Source organism: Hippoglossus hippoglossus, chromosome 3 (assembly GCF_009819705.1).
Source record: "Hippoglossus hippoglossus isolate fHipHip1 chromosome 3, fHipHip1.pri, whole genome shotgun sequence".
NCBI lineage: Eukaryota > Metazoa > Chordata > Actinopteri > Pleuronectiformes > Pleuronectidae > Hippoglossus > Hippoglossus hippoglossus.
In genome coordinates, this window is record NC_047153.1 from 27,154,444 (window position 1) to 27,166,176 (window position 11,733).

Here is an 11,733-nt window from a genome sequence, read left to right on the forward strand (position 1 = left end):
AGTTATTAAAGGGCATGAATCCCACAATGAGCTCAACTCTACCACAGACTGAGAATAAAGACCTTAAACGAATGAATTGCTCAAAATAAAAACGGGAACCGGTGAGAAAAAGCCAACGGACAAGTCGGATTTTCCTCGTCTGCTTGTTCAAGGAAAATAAAACGAAATGTGGGATTAAATATTCAGGTTTTCACCACTGTAAAGCTCCTCTTACTTTACAACAGGTAATGTAGCCATGATGACTTTGTGCACAGTTAAAACAAACTTAATTAAAGCTGTATTTTTCATTGTACTTTTGTACACAAATTTATTTATTTGTTTATTTGTTTATTTTGCATTATCCCATTATATATATATCTGTGATAATGCAAAACCGACTGTGTGTGTTGAAATGCCGGCTAATTATATGTGAGAGTGGTAATTGTCGGTTTAAACGTGCCATTGAAATGATTTCAGAAGCTCCAGTGCGCATTCATGTCACATGACAAATAAACTTCAGTAGAGCAGCCACCACCAAGTATATTTCATTTAACTTTACATAGTAATTTATACAGGCAATATTATGAGACGGATTCTTATTTTACCACTCGGCTGAAAAGCTCAAATATCAGAAGGAGGAAGTCAAACTTATTTGTCAACATATCTGCAGTTAACACGAAACAGGCAGCGATGCACACGTAGGCAGTGAGAGATCAATACAATACCACATTATTACTATATCTTCATACAGCCTATATCACCTCAACAATATTTGATGTTGGGCTGTTTCTAATTCACTCCTGAAATATCTATATATGGTTTTAATGCCACATGTAACTCGTCTTTAACACATTTTTAGTTTTCCACTAATTTCCAGAAGCGTCCTCAACAACGCTGGAGAACTGCGTTATAGTGTTTTAAGTAAAAATAATAATAAATAACATTACACGCGCGCGCGCACGCACGCACGCACGCACGCACACACACACACACACAGACTGAAATAAACATTTAGGGTGAATATATAGTTTCATAACAGCTTGATTATTATTATTTGATTTGATTCACGTTATTTCTTATTAGATATAACATTGTTTATATGCTTTAAGTTGAATGGTAATTCCTCATTTGATTTTAGGGAGTATCTATATTTTAAAATTCAGATTGGTTGCTTCCTGTCCTGACAGCTGATTGGCTGAGTGTGAACAATGCTGTGTGATGACTGACCGGCCTCAGCTCCGCACAAACAGTAGACCTGGACCAGTCTCGAATGAAAATCCACTGGAGCAACAGTTGAGGGTCTTCTAATGAACTGGTCCTCCGTGTTTCTCCATGTGGACCTGTCCGTGTGTGGGAAAGTGCTCCATGTTTCATGTTGGCCCTCCGGCTCGTCGGGGAGCTCGGGGCCGTGCAGCGCCCAGCTTCATCCTCCTCAGGGTAAACTGCAGTGACAGAGCACTCGGGGGCCCCTCATTAGCTCTCTGTCCGCTAAGAAGCAAAGAAGCTGCTCTAATCCTCTCTGTCCCTCAATCTGCCAACACAGACACCATTAGAAATCCATGTTCATGCTGCTCTCCTCCTTCATGCACAGTTTAACCACCTCTATCAATCAATGGATCACTGCACAGTAAAACTGAGTGTTTGTTAAGAGGTGTTAAGTCAGTGATAAGTCGAGAAAACGGATAACAATAGATTTTTAACTTGAAAAATAAATTTTATTGCTCATATTTTGGCACTGTTTAACTGGAGGTTGTATAGTTTTATGCTGTACCATAAGTGTTATATCTGGTCCGTCCCACAATAATATGTGTTTTTTTGTTTGTTTTTGTTTGTTTCACTTTTTTTTTAACTTTGAATGTTGATTAATATGCACAAATGTACTTTGGTCCAGTAACTGTCTAAAGAATAAGATATGAAAAACCAGCACAAGATCTAAAACCTGCATCAGCTGCTGGGCAAAAATATAATGAATGCATGCAGGGTCAACAGTATGTTTCACAGTTTTAAATGTGTTTCCGTTGGTTAACTGCCTGATCAAGCCCAATCTAGCGTTACAGTTGGAGACAAGTTAAATGTTTTCCTGCAGGAGGTCTTCAAATACAGCAAAATCAAATAAATCCTGACACACACATAAAGCCTCTCAATGGAGAGCAATTAGTTTGATTAAAATGTCTGATTAGTGACAACATTACAGTCAGAAACAGGCTCCAGAGCAGCAGACAGCTATGTGCGACTTTCATTTTCTCACTCCGTTTCAGCACACACTCTTGTGTGTTTAGTGACACATACATGTATAAAACACACATTTTCTTTCAGGTGGGGTGGGGGGGCAGTCACAAACAACACAGAACTGAAATGGCAAAATAAATCAAATACACTTTATTTATAAATCTTGAGTTATAATTTAATATGGTACCAATATGTTAACCAATATGCTTTCACAGTACATCAGAGTGGTTGTCAAAAAGAAGTAAACACAAATACACACTCATACACACACGCACACACACATAGACACACATTTTCAATTCAGCAAATATACCCTGCAGTGGTCAATTGTGCCATTTAGCGGCCTGGGCTCATAAACGCATGAATTCTAATGAAATAGATTTGACCTGGGAAGTTGTGCACAGTTCACACTGTAGTTATACATCAGGCCCTGTGCTCTTTAAATCTCTCTCAGACAGTCAGTGTAAAACACCTGGAAACATAAATGAATTAGAAGTGTGTGGTAATGCATCACTCATTAATCCTGTAGAGTAATGTCATTACTTTTCACTGTAAAAAGTTATATGAGGAAAAAAAACAGTTTTCTTCATTTCGCGCCTCTAAATATTAAAATGTCACATTAATGTACAGCTTAGCAAACATTCAGCCTCCAACCTCTTATTAGTTTTTGCCACATTTAGCCTCATTATAAACTTTGTTCAGATGAGACATGAAAAGAAAAGCTGAATTTCTCGTTTCAATTCATACATGTGATGAGAAACCTGGTTTCTGATCATTCAAGGGAGAAAAAAATAAACTTTTCTCATATTATTTGTAGAATGCAAAATAGTAGAAATGGAAGAAATTATTTGATCTGCCAGAGAATAGTAAAATATTGCAGGAAATATTACGTAATGATACTATCTATGCAAAGATTAACAAGTAATGCATTACTTGGCGCAACCTAACACTGATCATGAGAAGTGCAGTTTCCAAAGTTACTAAAACACAGCATTAATCTCACCATTCTGTTGGTACACATTTAGGCTGGGTTTCAAACACTTGTGTTAAATCTTTCTGAAACGTTCCTTTAGTCCAAAGTGCCAAGTCTGGAAGGTATGAAACAAACAAAAGAAAGAAAAAAAAAACTGATCGACACGAGACAATCCCTGCAGTTTTCTCACTGGCCAGGTCAAAAATACATGAAACATTAAAAACATAATTTACAAGCACGATAAATATACACAAAGGGTTTGAATAAATATTGTTTGTTATTCCAAAAAAAACAGACTGAGTGGTCACCACACTATAAAAAAGGTCCATCATTTCATCACATGAATATTTTTTCCCTCTTTGAACAAATTAAAACTTCTGCCAGTGTGGTCGGGTGATTCCTCACTGCCCAAAAGGTGAATTTGTTTCACAGATCTTTCTGGAAACATAAAAAAACAGCATAAGGCAGGTCACTCCTCAGGAATCAAGAACATGTTCAAACTAAATAAAAAAATTTACTTGAAAATTTCTGTTATTATCTCATTTCACTGGCAGTTTATTTTTCCCTTGTTCAAATCAACAGATTTTAAGCTGCAGCCTCTGAAATGACTCGGTTTGAGGTGTGAGACCTTTCCTGACCTTAGCAGCACCACTGCCACCTTCTCCTCTACTGAATGGGCATGTAAGGCCAGTTGAAGCTGCTGCCGGACAGCAGCATGTCCCTTATCAGAGTCTCTATGGGGGTTTTCCCCACCAGACGCACGAAGAAAAGCTGCTCTATGACAGAAGACGAGACAGTGCGGAGGGAAGGCAGGCGGAGCAGCAGCTTCCCAAACCTGTTGGGCTGGTTGGGGTACTGGCTCCTTACGTATTCCTCTAAAGCGCACTGGGATTTCTCCTGCAGACCCTCCACGTGGGCCACATCTGAGAGACCACAAGCATCTACAGACAGAGAGCACAGAAGGAGAAGAAGTCAAGACCAGTGGCTCAGGCATAGACAGGATCAGCAGCAATATTCTAATTAGGTCAGTGACTACACAGCAGAGGAAAGACAGGAGGAAATCAGTGGCTAATTTAAAGTTTAATGAAAAATGGGTGAACTATGATCATCACAAGATGAAAAAACTACCAGAAGCAAACATTAGTTATATGTTTTGAAAAATCACTGAGTGAGGTAACAGCTCTGATTAAGAATATAAAGGAAAAGACAGGACAGCGAACGGCAGTTTATCTTGTTCATCCTTAGTAACAGAAGTAAGAGATCAGTAGAGTGGATACATTACTAACTGTGTATAATATTGAACAGAGTAAATCAGTCAGTCAAACATGGTCAGGTAATATTATACAAGTGCAAGGTTGTTAAAAAGTAAGAAAAATGAATTTGCCCTCAGAATCGCTACTGTGCTGAAAACACAATGGTGGAGAAAAACAAATCTGCCTCCAGTTGACCTATTGTGATGAGTTGATATCTAATCAATCTGTGGCCATCAAGGATCAAAGATGACGCTAATCCTACCATCAAATATAGAAGTTCAGAACATATAGATAAGGAAACAATGCTGATGTATCAATAGTCCAGCCACATCATCGACTGCGCTCCTTCCTTCACGTAGTATTTCCACACACTACGTGTGTACACCCTGTGTTTGTACTGTAGTGCTGCAGGCCGGATGGCAGCAGGGGTTAAAGAATGGCTACTGTGTCCCAGTTTAAGGACACGTGTTTGGATGTGCTCATGGGGACTGAAATAGACCTACATGAGAGACCTGTTTTATTTTTTACTCTGCTGCCATTTGTCCTTTGGATCCAACAGTCAAACATTGTGACTGATGAAAAAGGCTCTGAAATAACTAGTATGCATTCATCAATGCAGTGATTATCAAGGTCTAAGAGTTAACTGTAAGCTAAATCCAAAGACGTAACAATTGTATAGTATGAATAAATATATATCATAGCATTTGTGTCATTCATTTTTAAAGCAACTGAATAACATTAATAAATAAATAAATATATTTATTTGCAAAATTTAAATATGACAAATTATAAGTGAATTTAGGGGTTTTCTATTTGGAGAAAATTATATTTGAATTAGGTAAAGACTCTATTTAATGAAATACTCATCAACAAAATAATTAAATATTAAATGTTAAATATCAGACGCTAAATAGCCAGTCCTGTTTCATTTGTTCACTGGATGATTCATTCTAAGTGTTTTACATTTTAGTGGCTGCAGGGATTCGATGCTGTTTGTAAACTCAACTAATCTTAAAAGCAGCCCCTTAAATGTTGGAGTAAAAACACACTTTACAATTCTGATGGGAGTAATTATGCTTCTTTAAGGCTGTATGAGCTTATAATTTTAATGTTGGTCTCAGTAGTAAAGAAAGTACGTAAGTTATATGAAGAAAATGATTTTCAATGAGAAAGAAAACAAAATGAACATACATATATATTCTTTTTTTTTTTCTTCTTTTTTAACGTTTCGTTTTCGTCTGTATAATGACCCTGGAGGTCAGATCACATTTTAACTTTATTTTAAAATAAACGTTTTAAATGTATTTATTTATTTAATTTACTTATTTAATATTTTTTAAGTAAGGAAACCCCATCTGAAAACACTAGCCCTAATTTTAACAACCCCAATTTTTTGTTAAACGTGGGGGACATTTATTTGTTTTAAATTTTTTTATAACACGAAAATACACATTCTGTAGGGCATTGGTTATATACTGTATGTTGTTGTACAACAAATCTAGGTAAACAGGCTATTCAGGGATTTTAACCAGCTTTCGTGTCGTCAAGTCTTCACACCACCATCATTATCTAAATATTTGTTCTTTACAGAAACCTATTGTATTTAACTGATGGTGATCTCCGTTACAAAAGTGATCTCCGTTATTATGTGCGACGCTTTTCTCAACCACTCAGTTCGGCCATGTTGTGCACAATGCAGCTTAGACTGATATATTAATATACATTTATTTGTCTTTCTCCCTTTAACTACTTTTATTTAGTTCAAACTGCTGTTGGACATAATTGCTTCAGCTCCTGCAGCAGGGCTCAGCCTGAGGCCTCCATGTTTGCACGTACAGACAGACAGACAGACAGACCGACGGAGGGTTTACCTGTGGTGAACAGCACGATGGCCTTGATGCAGCTGTACTCCGCAGAGTCCACGTGCAGCACCTTCAGCTTCTCCACCTGCTCCTGGAAGACCCGGATGTGGTCCATGAAGGCCACCACCCGGTCCGCGGACATCGGCGAGGCGTGCAGGCCGGCGGCGGCCAGCAGCGGGGCCACGTGGACGGGCATGGAGCACTGGGCGGCGTTCAGCACGAACAGTTCGCTCCAGGTGAGGCGGAGCAGGGCCACCTGGTCCGGCACCTGCAGGTCCGGGAAGAAGGGGATGTTGCGGGCCCACTCCACGGCGCTGAAGAGCATGCGGGCCGCCAGCTCGCAGATGTTCTCGATGCCCATGAGGTTGTTGCTCTGCAGACACTGAGAGCCGAACCTGGAGGTCGGGTAGGGCTCGGCCCGCAGCAGCAGGGAGATGTATCCCGATAGGTAGGAGTGACACTGCAGAGGGTCTCCGTTCGTCAGGGCGAACTGGCCGTGGTAAGACTGGGTGGGAATCCTGCCTCTCTGGACAGCTGCAACAAATAAAACAAACCAACCAAAAAGTCAAGAAGCATCACAGATGGAAACAGAAAGAGTTAAATACATCTTTCAAAAAGAGATGTTTATCAAAACTGTTAGAAATCATATACACCCCCATACACACACACCCTCTCCCCCTTTTTGTAGCCATTATAGTTGAGTGGTAGCCCATGGTGGACTGGCTCTTCAGACATGGACACCAGTCACTTTCAGGCAGCTCCAGGACAGACATTCAGCGTTGTTAGGAAATAATACATGGTATTATATATATATATATATATATATATGCATGCATTATTTAATAATGGAGGTGCTGCACGAAAGTCAGCCTGTTTGTAGGCCACGACCTGCGAGGTGTTTCAGCCGGGTTGTGGGTATTTTTTATTTTCCATCCTAATGTTTTAAATTCAAGGCCAAAACCGCAGATACCTATTTTTTTTAATGCTGTGTCAACTTTAATTTTTTCCTTTGATAGCCCATACAAAGCGTGTGTGTTTTAATCTCCTTATTTTATTACTATTATTATTTGGTGTTTAACTTTTTATTAAAGTTTATTGGGATTGGTTTAAAATAAGAAAAACGTTTATTATATAACTCTTCTATTCTGGAGGCTGTAATGGTGGACTACAGTCGGCTACATTCGGGCCTGTACGACCAGCATGCATTATGAATAGCCTACGCACAAATACACACTCACACACACTTACTTACACATACATAAACACGGCCCACATGCGCACACATAATCCGAAAACGTCACGCACATAAAGGCAACAATTTAACGGAAATAACGTGGAAACCAAGAGTAAAAGGTCGCAGCTCTGGTTTGGTATCCGAACATGTGACATTTAACGCAGCTCCGGGCTGTTTCTGACACACAATGGCCGCGTAAGACGGACACAGGAGGAGCCACAGTAACACACTCATCATGCTAGAGGATGCTAGCTGAGCGCACTAATCTGTGGGATATGAGGACACAGAACACACACCAGAATACAAACAGAAGAATAGTATATGTGAGAGGCTCTATCAGAAATAACCGGAGTCTGCGCACAAGACAAAGGCAACATGCCTGTGTCCAGACGGATGGAGATACGAGCTAGCCTATACACAAAGGCAGCATGCGCACAATTAGAGTTTATTGTGTTCAAAGTAAATAATGTGGACAAACGCGCAGTGCTGTGTGACACCGAACATTGTCTGGACAGTAAGGTGTGGTGCTGAGCGGCTCATGTGTCAATACCCAGAGCAACAAGAGGAGGATGCCAGCGCGTACCTTCCCTCCTCATGCCGACTTTCAGGCATTTCTTGAGGCGACAGTACTGGCACTGGTTGCGGTGGTGCTGGTCCACGGGGCAGGTCCTGTTGGCCCTGCAGGTGTAGCTCAGGTTCCTCCTGACGCTGCGCTTGAAGAAGCTCTTACATCCCTCACAAGTGAACTGTCCGTAGTGCTTCCCGCTGGATTTGTCCCCGCACACGATGCACTCGATTTGCTGGCTCTGCTGCTTGTCCATGGACGAGGAGGAGGAGGAGGAAGAGGAGGTGTTGTTGTTATTGTTGCCGCCGCCGGTGGTGGTGGTCGCGGTGGCGGCGCTGGACGGGTTGGGCTGCGGTGCGCCCTGGGGAGCCGCCGGGGGTAATTCCAGAGAGGGCGCCGGGTTCATGTGTCCCGTCATCTCCCCGGACAGAGACAGAGGCGCGACCTGGGACACCGGGGAGGAGAGGGTCCCCTGGGTGTCCCCGACGCTCTCGGTGCTTCTCCACGCCACCATAGCCATATCGACCGTCACCAAAACTTTGCGCGCCCAACTTTTTCTATTTTTACGCAATAATCAACGCACGGGATTTGTTGGCGTGGGCTGCTAAAACGCGCTCATTGAAACTGCGGCATCGTGTGGTAAATATCAAACAGTCACTCCTGGAATGTAACGTGAAAAAGGCGCACAGGATAACGCTAATAAAAAGATCACGCCCGACTTCACAATTAAAGAATGCGCAGTCACCAGAAACAGCTTGGGCGCGAGGCGCATCCAAAAAACAAGCTTCATTCAGACGCAGAGAATATCATCCACCGAGGAAACACGAAGACGCACAACACTGAGCCAAATCCACCACGGTATCCCAAACACATCTGAAGTGTGATCCTCTCTGTCCGCTGTGTCCAGCTTTAATGAGAATAGCGTGCGAGCCGAGCAGATCCCTCCTCAGTGATGGAGTCTCCGGACCAGGCTCTCCAGACGCTGCCTGCTCCCCCGATCAGTCAGAAGTTACATTAAAAAGACAGCGGAGAGAGGGAGGAGAGAGAGACCGAGAGAAAGAGAGAGAGAGGGGGGGGGGGGGTGATGGGGGGGTGATGGATGATGATTTTGATGATGCTCTGCTCCGGGACGGATGAGGAGAGTGGTGCGTCCACACGTCACGGCTGTGATTTGGGTGACGTCTCTGTTTGTGGGGCGGAGTTAACGCCAGGGGAAGCTGGTCTGGGAGCAGCGGCAGCGCGGGGCCTCAGCAGGACACCCTGCAGTGTGTGTGTGTGTGTGTGTGTGTGTGTGTGTGTGTGTGTGTGTGTGTGTGTGTGTGTGTGTGTGTGTGTGTGCGTGCGTGCGTGCGTGCGTGCGTGTGTGTTGGTCTGTCAGACATCTGTCATAGCATAGTCCACCCTGAGATAACATACTCACACTATTAGTCTCATATATAGGAGAAGAGACAGAAGCTGCAGATTCTAACTGCAGTAATTTGATGCCACCTAGTGCCATTAAAAATACCTTATATAGCACAGTGTGCACTGGACTCTCAAGGCTTGATGAGATACATTTCTAATGGCCAACATATGGTATGTAACACTTTATTAAAAGTGTTTATCAAACATATATGGACAAACACAATGTGTTTAATTTGCTTCTGCTGTCCCACATCTGCTGCTGTTTTTCTTTTTTTTCTCAAATAATAGTTTATTAGTATCCAGAATAAAACAAATTTCAGAAACTGCTGCATAATAAACAAGTGGCTGTGGCTCAGGAGGTAACCAGACGGTGGACGATTTGATTGCCTGTCTTCCTTTTTCTGCTTGAAGAAGTGTCCAGAATTGCCCCTTGTGACGAGTGTATGAGTGATGCATAATAGAGAAAGTACTGCATATAGATGCACTGTATAAATTTGAGTTTGAGTCAATGGCAAAATTGTTCTGTCAATAAATTAGACAAGAAAAGAGCTCTATAAATACCATAAACCAAACCAGTCAGTGAAAAAGACAGAATAATATGGATTTGTCATTTTCTGTTTTGTCTTGTTAATATTTTTTATTATGAGGATGCAATATGAACATTGTCTATGTTTTCAACTTGCATGTGTCAAATGGAATTTATAATAGTTTTTCAAACATTTACAGTGTGTTGGTGTAAATAGTGACAAGCAAGTTATTTCTCTGAGAATTACAACAGTTTTTACACTGGCAATGTTTCCTTTACTTAAATATAATGAACCTCCTGCATCTATGGCACTTCTGTAAGTTCTGGAAGAGGGATCCCTCATTTGTGACTCAGAGGTTTTTTACGTTTTATTTTCCCTGTTAAAATAAATTTTTTTATATATTTTTTGTGAATATTGGCTATTGGCTATATAATTGTTTGATTTAATTGAATGATTAATAATTTTACCAATATTTGTGACAACCTCTAGTGGCCTAATTATGTTATTGGTTTTCATGCCTGCCCCTGCTGTAGTTTAAAAAATATTTTCTTTATCATTTATTAAGATTCTGACAACCACCAAAAAGATTAAACGTAAAATACAAATACAAAAATAAATAATTGCATCATGCTCTGTGTCTAAAGTCAATATGAAATCTAATAAAAGTCTGATCTTATCCACTTCCTTAACACCAGAGACACCCTGTAGTCTCACAAACATAATGTTTACACACACTGGACTAACTCAACACACACATTATGTTTTGTATATTTTTCCTGTGTCTAACTTGGAGGTAAGATTTAACATGTCTCGCATTGAGTATACACTAATTATAATCAACACAACTTATATCACATTATATTGTTTTATGATGCACAGTATAATGATGCAGCAGTAGCAGAAACCTGAAACCTACCACACACAATGTATGATGGCACATACTAAATACCAAATTGCACACTTAATGAACTTATATAAAGAGTGGCAGATACATACCCTGACCTCTCTGTCTCTAGTGTTGTTGGTTGATGTATCTCTGCAGCAGTGTCACTGTCCGTGCTCTTGTATTCCTTTGATTGAATGAATCCTGATTCTCATGGAAGCCTTTTAATAGCAAGTCATTGCTGGGTGAACATGTCTGCGCGGCCATTCCACTGTTGACTCATGCTCCATGAGTCCTGTGGCTGAGCGTGCTGTCATGTTCTTCCAGACGGCCAGCACTGCAGTCATCCAGCCACTGCAGCCTTGTCTGCTAACAAAACACAAGGCTGACGTCCAAGACCCATCAACAGTGGAAGGTCGGGGCTAAAGTGTTTACCACACTGGATAGGGATGATTAATTCCTCCACCGTTTAATTCACTGAACTCTCCCCTGCCTGTTCTACCCAGTGACGAGCCCAGTTAACATTAATCACAGATTTAAAGATGATAAATCCCTGCATGTTTTTGGTGATCTGATGCCCTGAAGACTTGTTACCAGTGGGGAGTTGAAAGTGAGCTAAACGGAGACAAAGTGAGGCCGAGTACGGCCACGAGAGACCTGCTGTGTCTGGAAAAGCACCAGGATGTGACTGTTTACAGCACAGTGGGAGGCATGGCTGGCTCGCTGCTCAGAGATTTGCAGCATTTTTATTTTTTCACACGTCGAACACAGGTCCTTACTGTAGCTTGTTTACACCATCTAACTATAACCATTGGCACTACATG

General features: G+C 41.3%; 1 protein-coding gene across 2 annotated transcripts; it reads right to left on the bottom strand.

Moving 5' to 3' along the window:
* Positions 1-2,361: 2,361 nt before the first annotated feature.
* Positions 2,362-9,117, bottom strand: LOC117753190 (COUP transcription factor 2-like). Of its 2 annotated transcripts, none has more exons than XM_034571122.1 (3): positions 8,081-9,117; positions 6,306-6,830; positions 2,362-4,122 (listed from the first exon to the last, which is right to left on the bottom strand). In XM_034571122.1, the coding sequence occupies exons 1-3, from the start codon at positions 8,613-8,615 to the stop codon at positions 3,848-3,850; spliced, it is 1,335 nt and encodes a 444-aa protein (XP_034427013.1). In that variant the 5' UTR covers positions 8,616-9,117; the 3' UTR covers positions 2,362-3,847. The 2 variants fall into 2 exon arrangements, with proteins under 2 accessions (XP_034427013.1, XP_034427023.1); XM_034571132.1 differs by having other exon boundaries at positions 8,114-9,116.
* Positions 9,118-11,733: the final 2,616 nt, after the last annotated feature.